Below are 12,555 nucleotides of genomic sequence, written 5' to 3' on the forward strand. Positions count from 1 at the left end.
TTTGGGTATTAACAATAGTTTAATTGGATAATGCTCATGCAATAAATTCATTGTCAAAGGAGTGGCAATGTTGAACAAAGTTCCCATGCTGCTGTTTTTCATTCTAATGTTGGCGAAAACTCAATCACCGTTTTTCCAGTTTTTAGTTAATTGTTCCTAAAACTGACCAACAATACAAATGCCACTTTGCAAGAGGAGCACGTCAAATGTAGGTAATCCATCTTGGTCAACAGTTTTCCTGTCAGTCCCTTGTATTACTCTGAAAAATGGAAGAAAGTCATATTGTTTTAGTATTAATTTGAAAACTTGTCAAAAATGCACAATTAGCCAGCTAACAAAGTAATCCAAAGTATTCCTCCCTTTCTCCTCATCAAATCATGGTAAGAGATCATGCTCTACTTTTCTAACATCTGTGCATCACCATCTATGCTGCTTTCTTCAACTTCTCTTACATGTCTGTTCAAGTAAATTGTTCCCTCTTGTCCACAAAGTGAAATATGTAAATTCCATATCCAGTATTTTCCATTATTTTTGCTCCCATCATTAGTGCACTACATAACTTAGCAGCCTATTCCATATCTGTCCATTTTGTAGATAAACTATTTGGCACAGCAGTAGTATGTAAATATATCCGGCTATAATATGGTGAATGGCTGGTAAAATAGAGAAATGAATTATATAAAATTGTGTTTAGGTTTATTATTGTCACGTGTCAGATACATTGAAAAGCTTTGTTTTGCATACTATCCACGCAGATCAGGTATACCATACATAAATACAATCATTTCAACCTCAAGTTCAATGGATAGAGCAAAGGGGAAGATGCAGAGTTCAGAATATAGCTCTCAGCATCGTAGCAAACGTTCAGAAATAGTACTACACTAATAGGTAGAAAAGAGATTTAAAATATCAGAATAATTGCATCGGATGATAATAGATCCATCTCTGGGAAGAACATGCAAATTTATAACACAGAAGATCATTTCAACCTTCAGCTCTGTTGAAACAATTAACACAACCAATTCTAGCACCATTGTCCTGGTTTAGAAGATGGAAATGTTGTTAATACATCATTGCATTTATAATGAAACTTACAAACTACATCTTCTAATTGTCCTCTACTGTTTACCAATATCCCTGAATATCCAATTTGATTTAATGTAACTATTGTATGTATCTATTTAATGTAACTATTCACACCCATGATGAACGAGTGTGGCACGACCACCTGATGGCGCCACACTCGCAAGGTTTTGCCTGCTTTGGTTTTGACCTATTAATCAACTTTGAATTGGCATCCAGGACCAGGAAAGTTGCTGATCTGTGTGATCAAGGTAAGCGGCACTCATGATCAACTTCTTTACTCATTATAGTACAGTAGTTAGCTCTGTACTTCCAAAAAGGTAATTTATTTGCATTATCAATATTTCAACATATCAATTAAGGATCATATTGAAATAGAGATTGAAAATCATCTTCTATTTCAACTTATCAATGAAGGATCATATTGAAGTAAAGGTTGAAGAGATTTAAAAGATTAGAGTGATTGTACCAGATGATAGTAGATCCTTTTCTAGGAATTTATAAAACACAGTTCGTGAGTGGATTAATTTCTTTGTCTCAGAGAGGATTGAGTGTACGAGGAGAACAGACCAGAGACGCAATTAAGATATCTAAACTCGTGAAGGAATGAGGTAAAGTTAGTAGGAAGAACACATTTTCCTCGTGCACTTTGTGCTTATAATCTGTGAGTATAAAAAGTTTAGGGTTACCATGCCTATTGGTTAATAATTATTAATAAGAACACAAACACATATTTCTGCTACTGATTGTTTGAAAATATAACTTCTACATGATTTAGAACACAATTAACAGTCAGGACTAAATCCTGAGATCTACGTACCCTTGAACTAATGCTGCAGGCTTGAATTATTGTTATTGTTTCCTTTATCACCGATAACCTGTTTTATTTTGCAGCAGATGAAGATGGTTAAACCCCAAAATAAGGGCAATGTTGCTGCAGCTAAGAGCGAGTGAAGTTTCTGATCTAAAATAGATCACACAGAGTCATTTTTGTAACATTGTGCTTTGAATGAAAAGCCATATTGAGCTGAAAAATATAGAGGAAAAGATTAACATTTTCCTTATCATAAATACTTCAGCAAAAACACTTAACCAAATATTCTAGTTGAAATATATTGTAATAAATGGAGTTGATATATTGTAATCCTCTTGGTAATTTATGGGTATATTCTGCTGCAAAATGGCAAAGTATTAAACATGCTAACTTTGCACCTACTTGTGAAAATGAAAAATAGTGAGCACTGCTTGGCTTAGGACACAGTTTTAATGTTATAATTTCTTGAAGCTGTTTGAAAAAGAGTTGTCAACTCGGAATGGGAGATTAGTTGGTGGGAAGCATGGGGCATGAGCTTTGGGAGTTTGGTGTTGGATTGGAAGGCTGAAGGAGCAGATAAGTTATTTATCAAGTACCTCAACTGTTTCGGGTTCCCTGGGTCAAGGAGTCAGGAGATGGTAGGTACCACACACAAATGCTGCTGAACATTCTAAAAGTGGCATTAGGATCTGCTCATAAAAACACATTAGTTTAGTGTGGGGCATGTTTATCAAGTCATAGTTGTACAGCATGGAAACAGGCCCTTTGGTCTAACGGTCATGCCGACCAAGATGGCTTCCTAGTTATGCCTGCGTTAGGCTCATGTAATAGGCAATCCTTTCAGCTCAGGGCTTGGCCAAGTAAATCTCCAATTCTACCACGTTTATAAGTAAGGGGACAAACCTATGTGCAGTATTCCAGTTGAGGCCTCACCAGCACCCAGTACAACTGTGACAAAACCTTCCTTTTCTTAAACTTCAATATCTTTGCAAATCAGACCAACATACCTTCGCCTTATTAACTACTTATTGGACTTGCCAGCTACATTTTTGTAATTAAAGCAATAGAACACCTAAACCCCTCTGAACTTCACACATTTGCAATCTTTTACCATTTAGATAATAGTCCTTATCCTTGCCTGTCCTGCCTTTTTTGATATCATTGATAAACTTAATTTTGTTTTCCTTTCACCAGGTTGATCTCTCCTCAAGGTCAAAACTACTTTCCCACCCCATTTTACTGTCCAGTTTCTACAGCTTATATACAGACACAATGGACTGACTTTTTTACTATCTGTGTATAAAAAAAGGATTTCTGATTCTCCCTTGCTGCTCAACACAACTAAATAACATGCATTTATCTAGAACCTGAAACAAAGTGGCACTTCATAATAATGCACACCCAAGGAATGTCCCCAAGAAACTTTGAACGTAAGGCAGATGACCAAAAGTCTGTTCAAGGAAATAATTTTTTAAGGAACGTTTTTAAGAATTTAACAATTAGAAACAGGAACCGGAACCGGAGTACACCGTTCAGCCCTTGTGTCTACTTCACCCTTCAAGATGATCATTTATCATTGTTCATATCAGTAACCACATTACTCTTCATTCCCTTAATATCCAACAGTCTACCAATCTCTGACTTGACTGCACTCGCAACTGTCTCTACATCAAGATCAGAGGGATCGAGAATTCTAAAGATTCACTCTCCTCTAGGTGAAGAAATTTCATATTTTAATCCTTACTAGATGGAGATTATGATCCTTAATCCTAAACACCCAAGACTACATCTACCAAGTCAACTCCTCTAAGAATTTGGTGTGTTGCAATGAGACCATATATCTGTTTTTTTTAATGTGATACACAAAGTACTGAAGTAACTCAGTGCATCAGGCAGCGCTTCTGGAGGGAATGGATAGGTGACGTTTCAGGTCAGGAGCCTTTTTCAGACTCAAGATAGCGCAGGGCTAGTCCTCATAAAATAATACCCCTCTGGCAGGAATCAATCTGGCGAACCTCTGTTACAATTATATCCTTCTCTACAGAGTGAGAACAAACCGGTTTACAATATTCCAGGTCTAGCATTAACAAAGCCCACCACATATAACATAGAAGAGGGAAGGGGATCTGAAAATGTTACTACCTTGCCAATAATAATGTCAGCAAAACCAGATGCAAGGAGTGAAAAGGAGTTGTTGTGAGTTTAAGAAACATTCACATTGATGGAGGAAGGCCAGTCAGGAGTGCAATGCAAGGGTCAAATGTAGTTTTAATACGTACGTGCATAGTCATTTCCATAACACAGCTCCGTGATTGTTTGTTGTCTGCTTGCATTACTGACTCTGTTCTTTGCCGTGCACCTGAATGTATCCAGTTCCTGTTCTCTACCGTGGTTTATCACCAGTTCTGGCCCATGGCAAGTTTCGTTGAGGCCTTTGGACAAGGAGAACATTTCCCAGCAGAAGGTAACTTTTGTTCCATTGGTGACGGAGCAGCTTAGATTAACAGTTGGAGTTGAATTACACCCACTTGCTGTTATCACTGGCTTTGAAACTGATTCTGAAATAGGGACAGTAGTCAGAAGAAGAATGTGGAAATTTAACATTAATTCCTGGGTTGCACCATTTACTTAGTAGGAAACATATTTTACTTAAGATTCATAAGTATACAGTAACTTCTGATCATGCAGGATCTGTGGTGTAATAACAGCAAAACCGTATGTGTTCATTAGCACTTCCCTGTAAAAACTACAGCAACTTCTGTCATCCCACAAATGGAGGAATCTGGAGGTTGTTTTCTATGCGATGTTACATACATTGTGGGGACAATCAACATGTAATCACTAATTTCAATTTGACTTACTGGCACTCCTACATACAAACAAGCTCCCATAACATTCAAAAGGGCGGCACGGTGGCGGTAGAGTTGCTGCCTTACAGCGCCGTAGACCAGGGTTCAATCCTGGCTATTGTTGCTGTCAGTACAGAGTTTGTACGTTCCCCCTATGACCGCATGGGTTTTCTCTGGGTGTTCCAGTTTCCTATCGCACTCCAAAGTGCAAATTCGTACGTTAATCAGCGTCTGTAATTTGTCCCTAGTAAGTACGATAGAACTAGAGTACAGGTGTTCGCTGATCTGCGCAGACTCGTGGGCCGATGACCTGTTTCCACGCTGTATCACTAAACTAAATTGAACTAAAAGGACTGGCTTAGTGAATAGAAAAACATCACTAATGTTGTCACCATCTATTGCATTCGGGGACCTGCCCTCCCCCGTGACACCGCCCCCCACCCCTCAATCTCTACCCCCTCCCTATCCCTCTCTACCCTCCTCCCCCTCTCTCTCCACCCCTTCACCCTCTCCCTCTCTAACCGCTCCGCCCTCTTCCTCTCTAGCCATGCCTGCACAGTTGGGGACTATGTGTGAGTGGATAGGGCGGGGGATGGGGGAAAAGGAGCGAATGAATAATATTAATATAATATCAAGGGTGGTTTGTGTGTGTGACACTGCAGGTCGCCCACTCCGCAACTGCGCGTTGAGTGGACGGGACCCAACGGGTCCCCCCTGGTCTAGTGTTAGATAAAAATAACATCTTGTTCCCTTTGTGATAATCTCAGTAGCTTCCAAGTGAGTAACAATGCAAAGTATTGGTTTATCTCCTGATTTCCTGTTATTCAGATTCAGATACAGATTCAATTTTAATTGTCATTGTCAATGTACAGTACAGAGACAACTGTACACTGTTCATTATTCATTTCTCAGTTTCTTACTAACGAACTAACTCCCATCTTCCCTTCTATATATTCACAGTGGCTCCTTCTGTTTGTTTGATATTACCATTTTTTAAAATCATAACCAGTTTTCTCCAATCTTAATAGTTTTGGTCTGCTGACTTCTGATCATTCCCCAATCTTCAGGTCTGCCTCTAGTTTGTACCATTTTGTGTCCAATATTGCCAAAGTTTCTATTTTTTCAGATTTTCCTGTTATACATTTTTGTTTGCATTTTTATTCAGGGGATTCGAGTTGGCGCAGTAGGGGTCCGCGTATGTGTTCAAGTCCATGATCTTGGACCTTGTGGCAATGGGCCGGGGCTTCACTCCCTCAAGCCTGATGAGCAGCGACCACCCGAATTCCCAGACCTTTCTACGTTGGAAGGTATTCATATTAGACCTGACCAGCGTTCTCTCCACATCTCAAATATTTACTCGCTTTCCTCTGATCCCCAACACTCGCCTATCAATGTCCTCTTCCCTCTCTATCGTCAGCACCCCTCCCCAACAACCCCCCCCCTCCCCCCTCCCCCCTCCTCCTCCTATCCCCCACCATGGTTCTTATCCGAGTCAGGATCCTCCGCCTCTTCCCTCACACACTCACCCCGGGAGCTGCCCGACCACCGCAACCCAACCTCTGATGGCCCCCGCTGGCTCGCTCCAGATGATTTAGACCAAACCCCACCCTCGGTCGTAACATCGCAACTAATCTTCCCACTCTCACGCCACCCTACCCCGGTCGGACCCGCTCCTGGCAGCTGGAGCCGCAGGGAGTCCGCTGCCTGGCACGGTGTCCACCCTCTTGATCCCAGATACCGCACCCCGGGGCTTCTCCCGGTCTCCCGGTCATCTCCACTGCCCCTGGTATTCCCCAGCAATCTCCCGAGCGGCACCATCTGGCCCATCAGTTACCTACCAAACACATGCAAATCGAAGGTCTTTTCACTTGGCTCTGTTCGTTTTGTGCTGTAGCAGTCGATTTGTAGTTCATATCTTTCACTGTCATTGACCTGCACATTGGACAGCACCAGGGATCCACTCGCGTCCCAATGCAGTCTGTCAGCGTACACTGGGTGTCGGGTTTCGGGTGTGTCCGTTCCCGTAGAAGCTAGTTGAGCAACAAACGGTGATAGTATCTGAAATGTCACTTCATATCGATCTTCACACGGGTTATCCGCAGGGAACTGAACATCCTGTCCAACGACGGCATCAATGACGGTATCGGGTGGGGCTGGGGTCCCTGTGCCGCAGAGGGTCAGTAAGCGGAGCGCTGGGATGGGAAACAGATGCATTTGTATTACACTGGTGAATGTGAATGTTTCTGTACAGGAGTAAGGTTAAAGATTAGACTGATGTGATACCTGAAAACACTGTAAGCATTTTCACAAGGAAAAGTCCAATCAATTGTTTATTTACATCTGTATGGCGAAGTCAGAATTTATTTTGGAATAGCAGATCATAAAACAACCTGTTGAGAAAAATGAAATTGTTAACTGAAATTGTTATCATTCGTATCAATTAATAATGCTTCCCATTGGAGTGCTGTGTTGTTTTCGTGTTTGATTTACGAAGCACCGTTCAGCTGCAGGAGTTACATCAAACAACATAATTATGGACAATGACAGTTGGAATATATGAGTTTTCGTTTCGTTTAGAGATACAGCATGGAAACGGACCCTTCGGCCCACCGAGTCTGCGCCGACTATCACCCATACACTAATACTATCCTGCGGGACAATTTACAGAAGCCAACTAACCTGCACGTCCTTGGAATGTGAAAGGAAACTGGAGCACCAGGAGAAATTAGTTAAGACCAAAGTTGGAAACCTTGAAGACAGAAACAAACGAGTTGAACAGGTCTTCAGTAAGGAAGACACAAACAACCTCCCAGATGTACTAGTGGCCAGAGGATCTAGGGTGACTGAGGAACTGAAGGAAATTCACATTAGGCAGGAAATGGTGTTGGGTAGACTGATGGGACTGAAGGCTGATAAATCCCCAGGATCTGATGGTTTGCATCCTTGGGTATTTAAGAAAGTGGATCTAGATATCGTGGATGCATTGGTGGTCATTTTCCAATGTTCCATAGATTCAGGATCAGTTCCTGTAGATTAAAGGGTAGCTAATGTTATCCCACATTTTAGGAAACGAGGGAGAGAGAAAACGGAATTTTAGACCAGTTAGCCTGACATCGGTGGTGGGGAAGGTGCTGGAGTCAATTATAAAAGATGAAATAGCGGCACATTTAGATGGCAGTAACAGGATCGGACTGAGTCAGCAAGAATTTACGAAGGGGAAATCATACTTGACTGGATAGGGCGGGGGATGGGGGAAAAGGAGCGAATGAATAACAGGATCGGACTGAGTCAGCAAGAATTTACGAAGGGGAAATCATACTTGACTAATCTTCTGGAATTTTTTTATTTAAATCTTTTTATTTGAATTTCACAGCAATTTGCATACATACAATGATAACAGACAATGACAGTCAAGGCATAATTGTGCAACAGTATGTAAGCGACCCTCAAAGCCCTTACCCTTACCCACCTTCAACCCACCCGAATCAGGTCGGAACCAAATGGGGACAAACAACACTCGCATACATACACATCCACACAAATATGGTAACATAAACAAAACAAAAAGTACTTAAAAAAAAGAAAGAAAAAAAGGGGGTCACTAATAACAGTAAATAAGTAAGTATTTAAATAAATAAGTGTGGGGAGAGGGGGGATTAAGGGGAGAGCAGCTGCAGTAGAGCAGAACAATGGTGGAGAGCACTCAGTCCTCTTCCGAGTCCGGGGACAAGTTGAGAGAGTTAACAAGTTCCAAGAAAGGGTTCCATGTATCTAGGAATTTCTTGGGAGAGCCTTTGAGAGAGAACTTAAGTTGTTCAAGCTTTAAATTGTAAAGCACCTCCTTAATCCAGCGAGCATGTGTCGGGGGACAGGTGAGCCTCCAGTTAAGCAAGATCAGTCTCCGGGCTAACAAGGTTGTAAAAGCTAGAATTCGTTTCACCGCAACAGAGAGGTTGGTGTTGGGAGGGGTACCGACAATGGCTGACAGTGGGTTTGGAGGAATAGTCTGGCCGTAGGCTCTGCTTATCAAGTCGAAAGCACTCCTCCAAAAGGCTGCTAGCTTAGGGCAAGACCAAAACATATGGCTATGGTTGGCAGGAGATTGATTACATCTGTTGCAGGTGTCCCTAACAGTGGGGTAAATTCTAGATAATCTTGCATTTGTGTAGTGGACTTTGTGAAGGACTTTGCATTGGATTGTTGGTCTGTTAGTTTCGTATTCACCCTCCCACGCAGGTATGAGGTTGAGGTTTCAATATAACCAACCCTAACAAGTTATACAAAACAGAGATGCATTTCTTCCGGTTGGGATCTACAGCTAAGATGGTATCGATCAGGGTTTCAGGGGGACGATTTGGGAAATGGGGGAATGTCTTCTTCACAAAATCCCTAATCTGGAAAAAACGAAAAAGGTGGGAGTTTGGGAGGCTATAGTTGGACGAGAGCTCCGCAAAAGACGAAAAGATGCCATCCTTGTATAGGTTTTTGATACTACTGATACCGTTGCTATGCCAGGTTTTGAATGCGTGGTCTGTACTTGAAGGTTTAAAGATGTGGTTTTTAAGCAGTGGGGTCAAGATGGAAGGGCCTTGTAAACCGAAGTTTTTCCTGAGTTGACTCCATATCTTGAGCGAGAGGGACGCAATTGGGCCTGCACCCACAGATGTTATAGGAAGGGGGAGTTGGGAGCATAGGACAGACCGCAACGGGAGATGTGAACTCGCCTTTTCCATGTGTACCCAGGTCGGTAGGTGGTCGCAATCATCATTCATCCAATACAGGAGTTTTTGCAAGTTAGCTGCCCAATAGTATCGCCTAAAGTCAGGAAGTGCCAAACCGCCGTCACTCTTAGGAGACTGCAGTATCGCCTTTCGGATTCTAGCCGGTTTGCTACCCCATAAAAATTTAGATATTGTCCTTTCTAATTTATCAAAAAAAGATTTAGTGATAAGTATAGGGACGTGCTGGAAAAGATACAGGAATTTGGGTAGGATGACCATCTTGACCAGATTTATCCGGCCCATGAGGGATAGCGGTAAAACTGACCAGCGGTCAAAATCTCTTTCAGCTTTCTCAACCAGAGGCAGAAAGTTTGTGCGGAACATATCAGATAAGGGTGTTGTGATAAAGACGCCGAGGTAGCGAAACCCGTCCTCTGCCCATTTGAATGAGGTTAAAGAGCGAGGGAGCTGCTTAGCCAATGAGTTAATCGGTAATAGCTCACTTTTTTGGTGTGTACAAGAGCAATTCATCCACATACAATGAGACTTTATGAGTTGTGTCAAACCGTGTAATACCTTTAAAGCCCTTCTCTGAGCGTAACCAGACCGCCAAGGGTTCTATCGCGACAGCAAACAGGAGTGGTGGTAACGGGCAACCCTGTCTGGTATCTCTCTGAAGGGGGAAGTGGGGCGACAGTGTGCCGTTTGTTTGTACTGAGGCCACCGGGGACGAGTATAATAGACTGACCCAAAGAATAAAACTGTTACCGAGGCCAAACCTGTCCATCGCCTCATATAGGTACCTCCACTCGACCCTGTCGAAAGCTTTTTCGGCGTCGAGGGAGACCACTATGTCTGGGGTCTCACTACTCGGTGAATGGATGATGTTAAGGAGACGCCTAGTATTGTGGGAAGATTGTCGGCCTGGTATGAACCCTGTTTGGTCTAACGGGATAATAGAGGGCATCACTCGTTGAAGACGGAGCGCAAGGGCTTTAGAGAGGATTTTGAGGTCCACATTCAGGAGTGAAATTGGTCTATAGCTACTACAAAGCAGGGGATCTTTCTGGAATCTTCTGGAATTTTTCGATGGTGTAACTAGGAAAATGGACAAGGGAGAGCCAGTGGATGTGGTGTACCTGGACTTTCAGAAAGCATTTGATAAGGTCCCACATAGGAGATTAGTGGGCAAAATTAGAGCACATGGTATTGGGGGTAGGGTACTGACATGGACAGAAAATTGGTTGCCAGAAAGGAAACATAGAGTAGGGTTTAATGGGTCCCTTTCAGAATGGCAGGCAGTGATTAGTGGGGTACCGCAAGGCTCGGTGTTGGGACCGCAGCTATTTACAATATACATTAATGATTCACATGAAGGGATTAAAAGTAACATTAGCAAATTTGCAGATGCCACAAAGCTGGGTGGCAGAGTGAACTGTGACGAGGATGCTATGAGGATGCAGGGTGACTTGGACAGGTTGGGTGAGTTGGCAGATGCAGTTTAATGTGGATAAATGTGAGGTTATCCACTTTGGTAGCAAGAAATGGAAGGCAGATTGTTATCTGAATGGCTTCAATTAGGAAAAGAGGAAGTAGAACGAGATCTGGATGTCCTAATTCATCAGTCACTGAAAGTAAGCATGCAGGTAGAGTACGCAGTGGAGAAAGCTAATGGCATGTTAGCCTTCATAACAAGAGGAGTTGAGTATAGGAGCAAAGAGGTCCTTCTGCAGTTGTACAGGGCCCTAGTGAGACAACACCTGGAGTATTGTGTGCAGTTTTGGTCTCCAAATTTGAGGAAGGACATTCTTGCTATTGAGGGAGTGCAGCGTAGGTTCACGGGGTTAATTCCCATGATGGGCAGGACTGTCATATGTTGACAGAATGGAACAGCTGGGCTTGTATACACTGGCATTTAGAAGGATGAGAGGCAATCTTATTGAAACATAAGATTATTAAGGGATTGGACAAGCTAGAGGCAGGAAACATGTTCCTGATGTTGGGGGTGTCCAGAACCAGTAGCCCCAGTTGAAGAATAAGGGGTAGGCCATTTAGAACGGAGCTGAGGAAAAACTTTTTCACCCAGAGAGTTGTGAATCTGTGGAATTCTCTGCCTCAAACGGCAGTGGAGATCAATTCCCTGGATGTTTTCAAGAGAGAGTTAGATAGAGCTCTTAAAGATAGCGGAGTCAGGGGATATGGGGGGAGGGCAGGAACGGGGTTCTGATTGTGGATGATCAGCCATAATCACATTGAATGGCGGTGCTGGCTCGAGGGGCTGAATGGCCTACTCCTGCACCTATTGTCTATGTATCTATGTAAAACCCACGCGGGAGAACGTACAAACTATGTACGGACAACACCCATAGTCAGGATCGATCCATGGTCTCGGGCGCTGTTAGCACTACGCCACTACTGGCGCTGCACCACCATGTCGCTAATTTTAGTTGATTTTAGATACCGGGAAAATTCACGGTCAACATAGAACATAGAACATAGAACAGTACTGTGACAGGAGCAGGCCCTTCGGTTCACATTGACTATGCCGAACATATAGTCAGGATCGGACCCGTGTTTCTGGCTCTGCAAGGCAGCAATTCTACCACTGTGCCGTCCCATATTTACAATGTTCTGATTTATTCTTGTAAGTTTGTATATTCATGAATAAATATCAGTAAATTAGTTTCCCTTTCAAATTTAACTTTGTCCTCTGATCATACAAATTGGAGAGTGCGTAAAATTAATGATAACGAAATTATCGTAAGTCTTTTCCCATTTTGATCTTGATATTAATCTGACCAGAGTATCCTAAACAAAATTGACGATATAACCGAAATAAATGATACATTTTAATATAGACACACACGAACTGCAGATGCTGGTTTACAAAAGAAAGCCACAGATTGTCCCAGTAACTCAGCGGGTCAGGCAGCTTCTGTGGAGAACGTGGATGGGTGATGTTTCGGGTCGGGGTCCCTTCTTCAGCCATGCTACATGGCTCGCTGAGTTACTCCAGTGCTTTGTGTCCTTTTCTTTTGGTAAACCAGTACATGCAGTTCCTTCTTTCTCCGTTGTCCTCAGAGAGCTA

The 12,555-nt window shown here is 42.6% G+C and overlaps 1 protein-coding gene and 1 long non-coding RNA gene across 2 annotated transcripts in view; one reads left to right on the forward strand and one right to left on the reverse strand.

The window, feature by feature from the left end:
- The window catches only part of LOC129703600 (uncharacterized), a 16,836-nt gene continuing 4,281 nt past the window's right edge, over positions 1–12,555 (reverse strand). The window contains exons 2-4 of the mRNA XM_055646201.1: positions 6,585–6,938; positions 4,177–4,455; positions 1–259 (exon numbers count right to left, since the gene is read on the reverse strand). Of these exons, the coding sequence (XP_055502176.1) occupies positions 255–259; positions 4,177–4,455; positions 6,585–6,938 (638 nt within the window). The 3' untranslated portion in view covers positions 1–254. The remainder of the gene's footprint in view (positions 260–4,176; positions 4,456–6,584; positions 6,939–12,555) is intronic.
- LOC129703601 (uncharacterized) overlaps positions 4,329–12,555 on the forward strand; it is a 23,980-nt gene continuing 15,753 nt past the window's right edge. The window contains exon 1 of the long non-coding RNA XR_008724591.1: positions 4,329–4,361. This is a non-coding gene — a long non-coding RNA (uncharacterized LOC129703601). The remainder of the gene's footprint in view (positions 4,362–12,555) is intronic.

This window comes from Leucoraja erinacea, chromosome 14 (genome assembly GCF_028641065.1).
Source record: "Leucoraja erinacea ecotype New England chromosome 14, Leri_hhj_1, whole genome shotgun sequence".
Taxonomy (NCBI): Eukaryota; Metazoa; Chordata; class Chondrichthyes; order Rajiformes; family Rajidae; genus Leucoraja; species Leucoraja erinaceus.